This window comes from Corvus cornix, chromosome 13 (assembly GCF_000738735.6).
Source record: "Corvus cornix cornix isolate S_Up_H32 chromosome 13, ASM73873v5, whole genome shotgun sequence".
Lineage (NCBI taxonomy): Eukaryota > Metazoa > Chordata > Aves > Passeriformes > Corvidae > Corvus > Corvus cornix.
This window is the reverse complement of record NC_046343.1, coordinates 4,448,025-4,463,935: the sequence shown is the minus strand read 5'-3', so window position 1 is coordinate 4,463,935 and position 15,911 is coordinate 4,448,025. Positions and strand designations below refer to the sequence as shown.

General features: G+C 40.3%; 1 protein-coding gene across 8 annotated transcripts in view; it reads right to left on the bottom strand.

Annotated features, from left to right (window-relative positions):
• The window catches only part of EBF1 (EBF transcription factor 1), a 270,793-nt gene that overhangs the window by 80,512 nt on the left and 174,370 nt on the right, over window positions 1-15,911 (bottom strand). For 4 of the 8 annotated variants that reach the window (XM_039559534.1, XM_039559535.1, XM_039559538.1 and 1 more), the window contains exon 8: window positions 11,370-11,511. In XM_039559534.1, the coding sequence (XP_039415468.1) occupies window positions 11,370-11,511 (142 nt within the window). The remainder of the gene's footprint in view (window positions 1-11,369; window positions 11,512-15,911) is intronic. The other 4 variants (XM_039559536.1, XM_039559537.1, XM_039559540.1 and 1 more) reach the window with 1 other exon arrangement.

Below are 15,911 nucleotides of genomic sequence, written 5' to 3'. Positions count from 1 at the left end.
TTCCCATTAATGTTTCTTTCTGCTTTTATTATCTATTAATGACAGTCTCCTGCACTCATTGTTGCAGCCTGCCAGATGCAGCAAAGATCCATATTCATCATGTGCAAAAATTGTGCTCGGGCTGTCTCTGTGACAGGTTATGTAGAGCTGCCAACAGAGGGACCAAGGTCTGATGCACGGCCTCGGGTTTCCAGGCCCTGGGCCAAGGGGAAAGGTAGGGAATCTGGCTCTCCTGCAGGAAAAGCATCCCAGTGATCAGAAGGTTTAACTAAATTTCTGTCCTGGCCAGAAATACACTGTGAACTAATGAAGAGCTGGGATGGAAAGGGTGGATATGCAAATTAATTATTATTGTTATATTATTATTAGATAATGAATAATAATAGTAAAAATAATCTTTTTATTATTGTTAGTAGATTCAGCAATGCAATATAATCCTCAGCCCCTGTTTGTGATGGCAGTGGGACAGTGGTGGAGGCGACATAACCTGCACTGCATTTCAAGCAGCAGCCACGACTGCATTGCACAGACTGAGACCCCCTTGTCTCTGCTGTGCTGTGTCTTTCAGACTGTTCCTTCCTCTGTTCTTTGTGCTGCTCCAAGTGCAGGGTCAGGCACCCCCTCACAGCCATTTAGGCTTTACTTGCAAAAACATAAGCATAAAATTATATTTATAGTTCATAGTATCTGTCCAGCAATGACACCACATAAAACCAGCACGCTGAAAATCTGAGTGAATACTTTGGACTCGAGCCTACAAATGCTTAGAGAAGTTGTTCTTTCAATGTCTCTGATAAAGTCATGCTAGGTTTTTATTTATTTATTTAGGGCCGCATTCAGACCACCTACCTCAGGCATTGCAGCCTGTCAAATGTCAGACTCCAGCTCTGGCTGGGTGAGTAAGTCTGCCTAAATTAGGGTCCTCTTTCTGCTGTACAATAAGCAGAAATGGGAAGACACCTCTGGAAGCCTGGAGACCCAGGGAGTTCCGTGCTGGCTCAGGAAAGTACCAAGGGATCTCGGCAAGACGATATCATAGGTAGGGAGCAGCCAGAAGCAACCTCATAAAAAATATTTGGCAGCTGATACTGAGCAGGGACCTGACTCTGGGCTTTTGTGCAGGCACCTCTGCTCAGGCTCAGGGCTGAAGGAGGAGGCAGCACTCACCATCACCTTCAGGATCAGGCAGCACTCACCATCATCCCAGGAAAAGAGTAATTTTCCCCAAAGGGCCCCTAATCACAGTAGCTTTACCTTTCAGTGTCTCAGAGAGCCAAACATGGTCAGAAGTATTTCTTTCCTCCCCTCTTGTTCTCCTCAAAGATCCCACGGAGTTGAGTGATGCTCTCACCTGAACATCCTGCAGGAAAGTGCCGTGACTTCAAACCCAACCCATGAACTGCATAATGCTGCAGCTGGAAAGACGAGCAGTGCTGTGGTCAGGCAGAATTTGCTCCGAGTGCTAGCCTTCCCTCTGGGCATGGATCAGGTAACACCAAACCTATGAATTCCATATGCAAGCCGGCTTTTCAGGAAACAGCAACATGAGCTGTCTGTTCAGCCACCAGCAGCAGGGGAGAGATCCAGCACTCTGGTGCCATTTCACAACACAGAAGGGACCTCTGTGGGAAAAGCACTTTGCTTTTTCATGGGATAGATACAGAACCTCTGAGAAAGCCGCTACAAAACCATAATGATATGGTATTAACCAAACATAATTAATTCTGAACTGCCTTACACTCCCAGTGCTAACAGGCACTTCAACAGTAGTACACCAAACAGCACACAGGTTCCTGCAGTACTTGGGACCAGATTTTTGGGAGCATCCACCAATCCAGTGGTTGCAGTAAGCAACTAATGGAATTTTCAAAGCGCCTGGCAGACAGGCATAGAAATTCTGTCGCCAGAGTTTTAAGAATCCCACTAAACACCGACCTGCAGCTTTAGGCACCTTGGTGCTTTGAGAGTTTGGCTTTAGGTACAAGAATCTCCAAATAGGGATACCTACGTTCTTGGGTGACCACTTGCCTCACAAAAAATGGATCAGAAGTTCAGAAAATCCTAAACATTCACATCATGAAGGGCAGCACCTCGTTAAGCGTTTCGCTGTGGCCGTTGTGTCTTGCACATCTAAATGTTTGAATTACTTTTGAGAAGTAAGTTTAAACTTCTGAATTTCTGACAAGGTTTTCATAAAACTTTATTCTTGATCTTTTTAATAAACTTCCGAAGCCCTTTCGCTTTGCTCAGTGAGGTCATAAACCAGCACTGCTTATATTACAGTCATTTTCACGCTAAGGATTTGTTTTGTCACAAAGAGAACTATAAATTCATGGAATGAAGGTGGAAAGCAGAAAGGACTAATTGTGACACACAAAGCTTTCTGGTTATGCTCAGCAAACAGTTTGGGCTAAGATTTTAAAAAACACTTTATGAAGTTGTACTACTGGCTTTAATGAAAGCACACTTTTTGCAATGCCAGACACTCCCAAAAATCTTGTACTCTGGATTTGGGCCAAACACAAAGCCTTTCTTCATTCCACTATTAATTATTAGTAGCTTATTTTTATTTTTTACTACTAAACATTAGTAGCTTTCAAATAGCAAACCAGATTAGAATAACCACTCCAAACATCCCACCCTCGTGGGCTCCATTTTCTGCATCAGTACTCTGGTTTATGCTATTAACTCATTTCCTTGGATGTGGAGGAGCTTTGTCAAATACTCATTTTTCTGAGGAAACACTTGGCAGACAGAGACTTGAATGCTCACACCAATCCTCTCTCAGTTCAGTGACGAGATGAGTTCATTATTTGTGAAGTTTTCTAAACTGAATATTCTAAATGACAGTTTTGTGGAAAATTTTCACCTAAACAAAACTTTAATCTTGAGACTGTTATCACTGAGATGATTCACAGCTTTGGACATAAGTTTCGTGGGAGCAAAGACCTTTCATAACTACTGATTTCTCTGGGATATTTCAGTACTGGGGTGCTCAACATGAAACATTTGGAAGTGTCCAAATACCTGCAAATGGCTGTGAACACCATTCTTTGATAATCATGACATTTTGTAACATCCAGATGAATTCTAAAAAAAAAAAAACCACTAATTCTTGGCCTTCAACTTCCAAACCCCAATTCACAAAATTATTTTCCTTCATACTCTGCCCAAACCAGCAGGGGAACAGAGTGAAAAAAAAATATTTTCCCAACATAACACCAAAAAAGCCATCCTATAATGAAGAAGCTAAGTTAGAGGAATTTGTTCAGAAATAATATTAAACATACTACAATAACACAATGTGTTGTCATTTCCTCTGTGCCCATTTTGGAAGGTTGGAAAACCAATGCCAAAATGGCAAAACTTCACTGCCATAGTGCAGTATCTCTCAAATATTTCTACAATCCTGAAGTCATTCTTCTCCCCTATGATGCCATTGTATTTGTGACATGGTGGCCAGCAAAGCAAATTGAAATGTAATGAATACTCATTAGCCATGAATATTCATTTCCTATTTGAGTCTGCTGAATGTTCTCCTGGTACCTGTGAAGTTTCTGTCAAACAGGGGAGCGAAGCTTTTTTTACTTGCATGACTGTATTTCAGCTCCTCTGAGGTCTGGAGAGAAACCTCAGACCTCCAGCAAATGGCTGGTCAAACTCTCCAAATAAGAGTCAATTCTTATGGTGGTTGGAGAATTTCCATCTGAACTTTCCTCCCTTATGGGTCTGCTGTAACAAAACAGTTTTTTATGTGCAAATATGTATCAAAATTCAATTGCAGTTTTCTCCTTCTTTTCTTCTTTCTGCAATTTTGGGAGCGCAATTCTGAAAGTTCCTCAGGGAAATTCACAAAATGCTCTCTATCTTCATCCAGGTACTATTTTTCCATGAATTCATTGCATCCTCATAGCAATAGAGGGTAACAACACATCAGAGCTTGATGTCACTTAGATATTCTGGGGGAGCAGCTGTTTGGGGGTATTTTATTTATTTATTTATTTATTTGAAAAACATAAAGGGCAGCTGCTCGTGGGTAGAAACTGATACATCTTATCTTTTTTAAACTGAGGTGTTTCCCATTCCCAGTTTTCCTTTCTCAATTAAACATGACCCTAAATCCCTGATAAGCAACAGCGAAGCAGGAATCCTTTCTAGAAGTGGCAATTGGGGTACCCAAACCTGACTTTTCCAGAAGTATTTCCATGGATATTATGCAACAGCAATCACTTCATTAATGACTAGAATACCTCAAATGGTATCTCCTAAGTCTCCTGCAGAAGTGTTAGCACAAATAGGTTACACAATAATGTTTAAAAACAGAAAAAAAACCACAAACTCCAACCTCCAACTTCATGCAATAGCTACATTCTAATGGCAGAACTGGAATTCTGGAATCTCCTCGCCTAAACCAACCATTAAAAACCCATCTTTGTCATTCAAATCTTGTTTTCATTTAGCCTCAGACTAAAAATAAATTTTGAAAGATCAGAATTGCTGCAGGCAGATATTCCAAGCTTTTGAGTACCTCTCCATAATGGATGATTTATGACCCAGACAAACAGAAACAAAAGATTTTCTGGTTTTCGTTTGGCGTGACTGGCTGTGAGAAGGGCAGCTCCACCTACCCACCCACCCAGCTCTTGTGCAACTCTCAGTAACATCCAAGGAGGAATAAGGGATCTGGGCCTGCAAACAGCGACTCTGCTCTGGTGAAGATTAAAAAAGAAAGACATCAGCAAAATTAAGTGCGGCACAATTTAGTTAACTCAGTTTTGGTTACCTAAATTGGAGCTGTGCAAATCCTAGCTCTGCCATGTTTTGCTGATCTGACAAATCCCAAGATTTCACTCCTGAAAAGACCATTTTGATCACCCAGCCTGACAATTCTGCATAGCACCCACCAGAGAACCTCACCCAGCAATTCCCATGTGAGGAATTACTCAAACCTTAGCCTCTCCCCGGCCTGGCATACATTTTTTGGGAAAATATCACATCCTTACTCAACATTTGCAGCCCACAGAGAACTTGCCACAGTACTGGAAACTTACTTCAGTGCTTCCCAGAGTTTAAATCTTGTTGGGATCATCATGAGTCTTTATCTACCAATTCTCTCAAGTAAAGCATCTTAACTCTCTGGCCATGTTTTGTTCTTCAGAGGGACAGATGCTCTAACTCCACCCAAGTCCACATTCTGAACTAATCCAGTCCTGGTGTTCTCACTTGTTTTAGAAGTTCCATCTGATTATGAGAAAAAAATTTGTTTTGAGGGTGACAGAGCACTGGACCAGGCTGCCCAGAGAGGTTGTGGAGTCTCTGGAGATATTCAAAACCTGACTGGATGGGATGATGTGTGACCTGCTCCAGGTGAACCTGCTCTAGCAGGGGGTTGGACTGGATGATCTCCAGAGGTCCCTTCCAGCCCCAACCATTCCCTCATTTTGTGGAACAGAGTAAGTCCACAGGGTAGCGAAAAGGTTAATATTACACACTCAGTGAGGTCAAGCTCCAAGAACACATAACAAGCCATTATGTTAAAAATTGCCTGAATTTATGAGTCACTGCATTTATGAAGGAACCGATATGAAAAAGACAACTTGGCAAAAATAAAGAAAATTATTTCCAGCTTGAAGTTTTGCAATCCTTCAGTATATCAAGGCTCACTTACTGTTATTACTATCCATGTTGTGCAATGTTCTGAAAGTCACATTTTTTTCCCCTGTGTATGCATAGAGATGTCCAACAACCCAAGGTATTCTTCCTTCATAGAAAATAAATTAGAAAGCAGACATAACTCAGAATAACATACAAGATCCCCTCAAGTAGAGTGGTAGAATCCCAATATTTTTTTTCAATATTTCCCTTCTAAATAATAAATCAAGCCCACTGCATTTCTCTATATGGAATGATATGATGCAGAAAAAGTGTGTGTGTTTGTATTTTTCATATAATCACAAAAACATTATTAAGCTCAGCACTAAACCATAACAGGTGCTTCCACCCATGGAGGAAACAAGTCAAACTTTAATGTTTCTTTGTTTAAACCAAGCTAGTGTTTTAATGCAGTAGTCCCTAACTTTGATGAATAACCTGAACCTATACCAACTAAGGGTAAAATGTACAAAGTTTTGAAGATTAACCTGTCTCAACTTGCTAAAATTTTTGCTTCAGTCAGTATTCTGTCTTGGAGTAACAATTTCATCAGCCAGAGATAGGCATCACCAAGGAATTCAGTGTTAAAATGGTTAAAATGGTGCTGATAGGTGCATCCCCGTCACAACTCTACACACTGCCCAAAATTTAGTGGTTAAAGTTGTGCCAAAGCCACTTAGGGCACAAGAAGGAGGTCACTAGGTCAGATTTCTGAGCCTCTTTCAGGAATCACCCACCACATGCAACTAAATTCACAGTATTCAATGTCTGTGCTCAACAATTCTGTTACAGTCAGACTAGAAATGAGACCTAAGGGCAGTCAGTCTCAAAGCTTTATTTTATATATTATGCTCTCCAAATAGTTTACAAGGTGGGGGGAAATTTTTCCATTTTTAATAATCTAAACAGAAAATACCTAATTCATTAAGGCACAGCCTAGAAATCATTTTTGCTTTCAAATCTGAGGACTCAGTAGAAAATCTGTGATTGTGCAGTCACCGAGAGCTCTCAGATGGCCTGGGATGGGCAGGATTGGCAAGAAAAGCTCTTTAAATGCCCCACTGCTGACAAGAGGATCTACCTGTCATGTCCAGCTGAGGCACAGCCACTACTACTTTTTATTTCCTGTGGGAAGTTTTGCACCTGCAGACAAACGGTTGGAGTCACTCATTGCTGTCACGAGCTAAAACAACATTGTAAAAGCTTGACTGTCTCAGGTACCACAATAGAGTGATCAAATAATCCAGCCATCCACTATCCTCTCCAGTTTAAGGCAACCACTAGTAATGGTTTTGCTACATAATGACCTATTTTAGATATATATACACACAGATTTATGTATATTTCATCTTAAAATAACAGCAGGGCATTGCTTTGGAATCATGGTTATCTCCACTTCCACCTGCAAACCCTGACATCACTCCTTATTTGTGTCTATTTCTACCCTGCATCTTTCATCTGCTGCTGCTGTTGAGCTGACTCAGAACCAAATCGTCAGCAAACCTCACTGTCACCTAATTCTTCAGTGCTTTCCTATGGAGGAGGAAGGAAAAGAAAAAAGAAATAAAACTGTCCCTTTAAAAACCCCAGCATTTAAGCTGCTTGTCAGTCGTCTTCCTGACAAGGCCACTTGAATGTATTCAGGAATATTTGCATAAATGCTCACAGTGAGTTCACCGTGGCAGCTAGTGCTAATGGTACATAAAGTAATTTAGTCACTTCTCTTAGGCATCCTGTCAGGGTGATAAGCACCCCCTCTTTGCCTTGTTGCATATTAGATCATTAGATAATAAAGTGTTAGAGCATGCAAACTGACAGGGTCTCAGGGACTATCATTTTTCGAGGGCATTGCATTCTGCCAGTGAGGAAAAATAATAGAGAAACTGATGCTGCAATTGGCTTTACATTCTTGTAAAGACATTAAAAAGATTTGGGGAGAAAAAAGATTTTTTACTTTGCAATGATATGAGAGTTTTAACTGGAAACTTTGCAGCAGTGGATTTATTGCTGGTAAATTCGAAAAGAGTTGTTACAAGTCCTGCCAGAACTCTCCCATTCTATAAGTTCATCACTTAAATTTCATTGGAAAAATTTTGCTTTTAAAATTGACACCCCGGGATGAACTACAAGCAGAAATACATCCTACTGACTGGGGCCTGTTGGCTCTCAACTATACATCTTGCTATATATATATAATTTGGAAAGGTCAACCACACCGGCTTTCTGGTTTACCATAAATATAAAACCAGTGAGGATCCAACTATTTGTGAATGAAAAAGTGATAATTATTGAAAACCACAGATTACTGTGGCTTACCCTATTTATACCACACAGAGATGGATGGAATAATAATTGGCCTCTACCAGCTATTACTTTTAAAAGATAGATATATTTATTTGAAAGATGAGCTGCTTAACCCACTGGTATCAAGGGGGCAGCATGTGGATATGAAACCATGATCTGGGGTCCTGGTTATATTCAGAGAAAGGAGTTACAAAAAGGAACTTTCACTTTACTGAGTGAAAAGTCTGACAAGCAAGATAAAAATAGAGGTGTCTTGGATGTCCCAAAAATAATCCAGGCTACCTGCTAATGAGATGGTGAAACCCAAATGTGGAGACACCAGGCTCCTGAGTGGCTCAGGAGGCACAGCTTTCTTTCCAGCTTTTTGGCACCCACAGTGTCTTTTAGGTGTCACATAAACTGCAACTCCACGTTTCAGAGCAGCAAACACAAGCTTGTAAGGAAAAATAAGCTGGATATTGTCTAAGTAAACTCAACAACCAGCACACCTTGCTACATCCTGTTTCCCTTTTCCCCAACCCTCACAGTCAGGCATTCATCTCTATTGCCATCAGATATTTGTGTTAAGAAGTTAAACATCTGGAAAAGTCCACAGGAATACATTTGGTCAAGAGTATGTTATAATTAGATCCAAGATTTTAAAACCCTATGATGAGCAGTTGCTCACCAGAGCAATGAACCAGGGACAAACCATGACTATGCTCACTTCCCATCTCCTTGCTTATGGATACTGGTCAGGTCAATCTGTCCTTCCCCTGAGGGAGGCAGAAAAGCTGGGAAGATGAGAGGCAAACAAACTGCCTCTTCTTTTATCCAAAATAAAAATTCCAAAAACTGAAGAAAAATAATACATTTTGTGACTCGAACTGAAAGCAAAAATTAATTTCAGTGGAGGAAACTGTCATCTGTTCCAGTGGGTCTTGTCCAAAATTCAATAGCATTAAGCCTTTTCCTTTCCTTTTTATTTATTTAGTTAAGTGTTTTAGATACCTAATAACATCACAACAGTTACTGGATTTTTAAATTTTTTTTCTTGTTTGTTGGACTCACATGTGCAGAGAATTCCTGGAGAGCAAGACTGAAGGATTTAGGTTAAAAAGAAAGGCTCCACCAAGCCTTTGGGAAGAGAACAATTTTGTAGTGTGAAGGTTGCTATTCAAAAGTAAGAATTTACTAGCAGTTGCTTTATGAGGTTGCTTGAGAGGTGCCTGAGAAAGTCGATTAGAAAAATCACCTTCCCCACAAAATGTACACATGGAGATATTTTGCAGATGTTGACTTTTAATATCAGCACAGTAACTCAGGTGTGTGCAGCTACGTAAGCAGAGTTATCTTTTTTTGTTGCTTTTTGCCAACAGAATCCCTCAGGTTATAGGAGTGGGAATGACAGCTGTGGTAAAATGAGACACCACTATGCATGAGAATAAGGACATTTATGTAAGAGAAATTAAGTATTGCCTCGACCAAAAGCATGCACTGAGAAGCCTGCAATGGGGAAAAAAAGAAAAAAAAGTAAAATATGGCAACTACTTTAGTAGGAATATAAGAAAAATAACAGGATTGTTTTATTAAGACTAGACTTAATGGAAAGATTACAAAGCTGAACAGAAAGAAGTTTCCTTTTGTAATGCCTTCTTCTAATTAATAAAGACAGAGTTCATGCATTCCTTATAAATTTCAGTAAAAATTATGACAGTGGTTTGTTTATTAAATTAGGTTGTTGGCAGGATGAAAAAAAAAATTCTATAGCATGAATTATGGCTGAAAATGGCTCATAGCCTACATAAAAAGTTAGAGCTAAATAAATACAGATGTAAGTTATGTTTATATAATGAGAAACGCTGCTGAGCTAAGAATTTTAGGTTAGTAAGTGTGAACTACAGACCCGATTCTGCAAACACTTATCAATACCCTCAGCTTCTCTGACACAAGAAGCCTCATTGATCCCAACAGGACCATATGTGAGCATAATCTTAAATATATGCATAAGTGCTTGCAGGCCTGATGCCTGAAAGCATAAACAGAATAGAAAAGTATTTCCACAGGAATTCACTGAGCAGTAGAAACCCACACATTTTCCCACTTCTCAGCATTAATAATTTCTTTTAACATATCTAGTTAACATTTTTCTGAGTGGCATTTGCTTTCCCAGAGAAAATTTTATCTGGTTTCTTCAAACTCTTTGGAAAAATCTATTTAATTATTCATCAGATCCTTGGCAAATATTTGTGAAACAAACCAGCATAAAGGACTGGTGCCTTCTACACTCAGCTACTTCAATAGGAGCTGAGGGTACACATCTCTTAGAGGGAGCAAGCACCTATTGAATTTAGGATTACAAACAGCTTTGAAGACAAAGAGCTATTCTGCCAAGCTGGAACAGGGAGAGGGGAGTGAAATGCCCTCTGTTTTTGTTTTGTTTTTCAGCAGTAGTCATCAACTTTGAGGACAAAGAGCAAAACAAAACATTAATCAAATCCAGATTTTTCAAAGTACATTTGCACTCAACAACTCCCATTTTAAGCACCTACAGTCACCAGCAGATGTTCCCTTCCAGGACCAGCTGACCTTACAGAAGAGATTACTGTCCCCAGGCTGCTTCCAGCCACGTGCCCCCATCCCACCCTTGCTGGAGTTTACTGTCCTTTCAGAAAAGCCAAATTGCCTTGCACCATTTCTCCTTCAATCATTTCAGCAACAAGCTGGATTGGCAAAGAGTGATTATTTAAATGGCTTAATTCAAATGAACTTCATCGGCCTGGAGGAGACCAGGGAGCAAGCACACAACCATCCTAGCTGGCATGTCCATGGCGAAGAATAGCCTGGAGCAGGGAGGGGAGACAAACAGCTGTGGGAAAAGCAACGTCCTCAGCTGGCACAGCTGGAGCCAGAAAAGAACATTCATCCATGGCTTGAGTAAGCAGATGGATTTCCAAAAGGGCTCTGCTTTCATTTAGGGCAATTCAAAGGAACAGATGAATCTCCTAGAGAGCTCCACACCCTATAGATAGAAGAAATGCAATCCAAAACTTGGGTGCTGAGCATGTCAGAAAATATGCAACATCCTTTAGATGCACAGTCAAAAATCAGGGCAGTCTGGAAAAAAGATCGGACTTCAATTTTGGGCGCTTAATAGATGCAACCAACATGAAAAAAAAGAAATCACCACACTTCACTGAGACACAGGACAACCTCTGCACCCACATTTGCTTACTTGTTTGTCATTTCACTACATTTAGAGCAGGCCTACTTGAAAATTCTCCCCTGTGGTCTGGAGGCCAGTCCCTTTCAAATACCTGGCCCCAGAGGTATAAACGCTTCCAGGACAATTTTGAAACCAGCAGCCAGAGACAGAAACCAAATAAATCCACATTTAAAGTAGCAATGCCAACCAATGAAAATGATTTGCCTACCATGTTCCAGATAAGAAGGCGTACCTTCCGAGGGATCGAGTCTTCGAGCTCTCCGCCCATGCTTGGAATTGTTGTGCACAAACATATTGTCCGACACTGCCAACACATGGCCATCGACGTTGACTGTTGTAGACACCACGACCTGCAAGTACAAGAGCAAAATGGAGGAAAATTTGGATATATCCGTGCGTTTTTTAAGAAGTGAGGAGTGTAATAAACTCAGTTAAATAAATAACAGCTGGGAGCTGTAGAAAATTGTGAAGCTATTTCGCATAATAACTGGTGCTTATGCTGTACAAATCCAACAAGAGACGCTATTGATGAGTGGGTCTTTGGCATCGAAAGCTTTTGATGTAGTTTTAAGTCAAATTGCAGAGTTTGTAGCTGTGTGGCAGACGGCACACTGTTAACCATCATTTTAACAAGAGGATCTTTATTAAGTATTTTTTCCCCTACATACAAGGGCAGCTGTGTTTTACCCTAAATTATCCTTCAGTTTCCACGCTGAAGTAGATAGAGATGTTGACATTGCAAATGAGAATCGATTCAGAATAAAAGAAAACAAAAGTGTATTTTGTGAAGCTGTAACGAGAGTTGTTGCCTGCCTCGCCCCCACCCTTCTCTGCTGCTCTCCCCTCAGCACATTCACTGCAGGTTGTTGGACTTGCCCAAATTTCTTCCGAGCTCTGTCTTAAGGAGTACGTATAGGCATGTTTGTGTACACACACATGCTTGACAGTGGGGTCTTGATCTGGAGAACACAACCCTATTCATCCAGTGTTAGAATTATTTGTATTTCTCAACTTATCTCAATGTCAACACCTGGGATTTGGTTTGAGGCAAAGTGAGGGAGACACAACAGGACTGCGCTGGAGGCAGGATCCGACACTTCTGCTCCCCAGAGCTGCCAAGGATGGGAGAGGAGCCAGCCCAGCAGGGACAAACAGGTAAATAATGGGTCCAGAGCAGAAGACCCAGCTGTTCCGAGGTGTCCAGAGGGACTCCTCAACCCTGAGGCTCCTAAAGGAAATCCCTGTCCAGGCACAGGGCACATAAGCCACAAAATATCACAGAGAAACAAGTCCTTTGCAGAGCTGTGAGCTCATCACACCACATCTCCTCCTACCCCATTCAGACCAAGCAGTCTCACAGCCTGCCTGGCTTTCTTTCAGCCACCCCTCCCACAGCCTTTTCCCAACAAAAGAATGGCATTCCCAGGGTTTTACCCAGCCAAAGATTTGGCCTTCAGCTGGCTGCTGGTTTGCCAGGAGCACGCGTCGCCTCCAAGAACTTTGACTAAAACAATAAGAAGAAATGACCTACACTTCTCCTTACATTAAACAGGGAAAGGGATTAAAGACTGAAACCCACAGAGATATGTTTATTCATGCGACCTCTTACAACCAAATATAATAATTGTCTGTTAATTGCAGTTTCAGCTCCCACCTCATGCTTCGACATGTGAAACAGCAATCAGCAGCTCCTGTTTAATCCACCTATTATGTTGACTAATTAACTTTGCTCGACAGTTTATTTCTTCCTCCATTATCAGCCCCTGTCAGCCGCAAGCACAGTGCCGCAAAGGGGGACCTCAGCCCTTTTGATTGATCACCGATAGATTGACATGCAGATTAATTTAATTAGAATCACCTCACTTGAGAAATGAAAGACAATGGCAAGGGGGCTAATAGATCTGCTCTTATAATGAGGCAAGCCTCCAGAGCCAAGGCAGAGGATTTCTGATTTATTTTGCTGAATTCCCCAGTCGCTCTGAAAGGCTCTCGCTTTAATTGTTCTTGGTTTTGAGAGGCTTTAGCCTCTGAAGAGGTGAAATGCTTTACAAGGATTGGCAAACATTGCTTCAACTCTCTCAGGAAGCTGCTGCCTCTCAAAGTTGGTCAAATGGGGACACTTAAAGGATCACTTACAACTATTCAATTTCATCACTTGAATTGGAGCTGGGGAAAAAAAAAAAAGTGAAAGGAAAAATTTTCTATTTCTGGCCCCCAATTAAAATACTCAAAAAGTAAGCAAAGACACTAAACTGCCTAGAGCCGATCCTGAAGTCTGTCTTGAAAAAGAGGAATACAAAAGAGAAAAGTTTACACCTAAAAGATCCTAATCCCATCCCTCAGAATGGCATTCCAAGCAATAGATTTTTGTGCATGTTTTAAGTGAAAGATATTAAAATACAGAATAAATTATTCAAGAGCTCCTACAGATGGAAATTTGGGAAAAAGAAAGCACCAAATACTACAGATAAGGTCTTCTGAAATCAAACTAAGGAGAGGAAAAAACCCAAGCCCTATATATAAAATTCCAAAAGGGATTTCAAAAGTAATTTATCCATTGAATTCCTGAGGGATAGAATAAGTTTATGATATTTTCAATAAAATATGATCTTATAGTAAGTGGCTTGGGGTTTGCAATCTTATTTGTGCACTTGCAACCATTGTAAATTCTTTGCAAGTGGGATTTTGAGCCAAACCCTTGGCATTGCCTGTCATAGCTCCACGATTTATGCCAGCTCCTTGTCTTCTTCTAAGGGTCTGATTAGATGCATATGAAAATTAAAAAATTACAATTAATAACAATGGCTACAAGATAAAATATTTTCCCCAATTCCAAAACCCTATAGGTACACACAGATTTCCTGCTGAAGCTGATCAATTCTACACTGAAACCAAAACTTTTGAACATTTTTAGAAATGTTCAAAAATAGAACAATAATGAGTCAAGAGTAGTAACAGTAAGGCAGTTCTCAAACCTGTGAAAATCCTGTATCTACATAGCTGTTGCTATACATGCAACTTTCTAGGTAAGAACTTGAGGAAAAATCCTGGTGAGGTTTTATGTGAGTTAAATGACATTTAATTTTCCCCTCCTCATGTTTTCAAAACTGTTGATGCAATAGTATTTTGAATTACTTAACAATGTCTTCCTACCTCCCTCCTGAACAGTTTGATTTACTGTGAAGAGACCTCAGTGGTGTGGTTCTTTGGTGTCGTTAGCAGCAGAAACTATAAATGGAATCCCCAAGAGAAACTGCTTCCAGTCTCAGGAAACGCAGAAAAAAAAACCCTCTTATGTGTCTGTTTGAAAAAAAAATGATTATTCATAGTGCACCTGTAAGAAGCAACACGCTCTTACTGCTCAATTCTTTAAATGAAAATTCTCATTAATAGAGGAACACTGAACACACACTGCACTAAGGAAATATTAATGTCTCTAATTATTAACAGTGAAAAAATGCACCTCGAATATTGTGTGCCACAGTTACCTACTTGGATTGCTACAGAGCACTTAACATACTTACAAGTTCTACTCATATTTTTTAATCTAAAAAAATACTACACTCCCCTCATTTTGATTTTGAAACAACTGGGATATGTTCAAGTTAAAGCACATGCTAAAACTAATTTGTGGAGAAATCATAAAATTAGGGGGAGGGGAGAGCCAGAGTATATGTGGAATGGGCACCAAGGCATCCTAAAATACAGACTGTAGCAAGAGGGAAAGGCACACTGCAGTTTAATAAATGATTAATGAGGTGGTGACACATTAATGTAAGCACAGGGACAACCAGGTCTGCCAAATCTCAAACCTTTCCAAATTTTGTCAACAAAACACAGTTTTAATTTGAGACAGGCAAACACGGAAAATGATTTTGAGCTTTAGCTTTAGCCCTTCATAGATTTTGAATTTAAATCCTGTATCAACACCAGGGGAGACAGAGGTATGAAAGAAACACATGGGTTTACAACTTTCTTCAATGAAGTTGGCACTATCGAATGCAGTAACGTATCCAGCTCTGTGGATTATTCTGCCTGCCATTAAATGGCTCAGTTTGTGAATACTTTGGAGCTTAGATTTTTTTTTTTTAATATTCAGAGACCAGGAGCCTGGAGATCAAGCTATTTATGCACGTTTAGCACTCGGCCTGTTTATTTGGTATAGTACCTCACCTAATATATCAAAATTAAGCATTGCACAACTCCTCATTTTTAACCACAGCCCATTAAGCTTTGCTCACTGATTAAGACATACCATGTTCCTTGTGCTTTCAATTTTCTCCCAGTGTATGGTGAGAGATCTGATATTTTTGCAATGTCCCCAACACCCAGTGGCAAAGGCAGAGAAAATCTGGGTAGGATGATTTCCAGGTTTGAAGTGTGTCCTAAGTGTTAAATATGTAACTCCAGTGCTTGCCACTCTCCTGAAAGCTATAAATGGCTCGAGCACATCTTTATTTTCATCACCACTTGGTGACCTCTTCCTACCATGTGTTGACTTCTTTATTCTAGTAACTAAAAATCGCTCTCCATTTAACAAGACACTTCAAAAGGTGCCTAACTAAGAGCACATAAGTACAATACATTCAGTCATTTTTCTCACGTGCTCAAGGACAGGCCGGGCACTTAATTACCTTGTTGAATTGGGCCACAGCTCTCACTGCTATTTTTCAGTCTTTTTTTTTTTTTTGCCTTTCCCTTCTCTGGGGATAGAGCCTTGCATGTCCAAATTCCATTATCTGGGATTCAT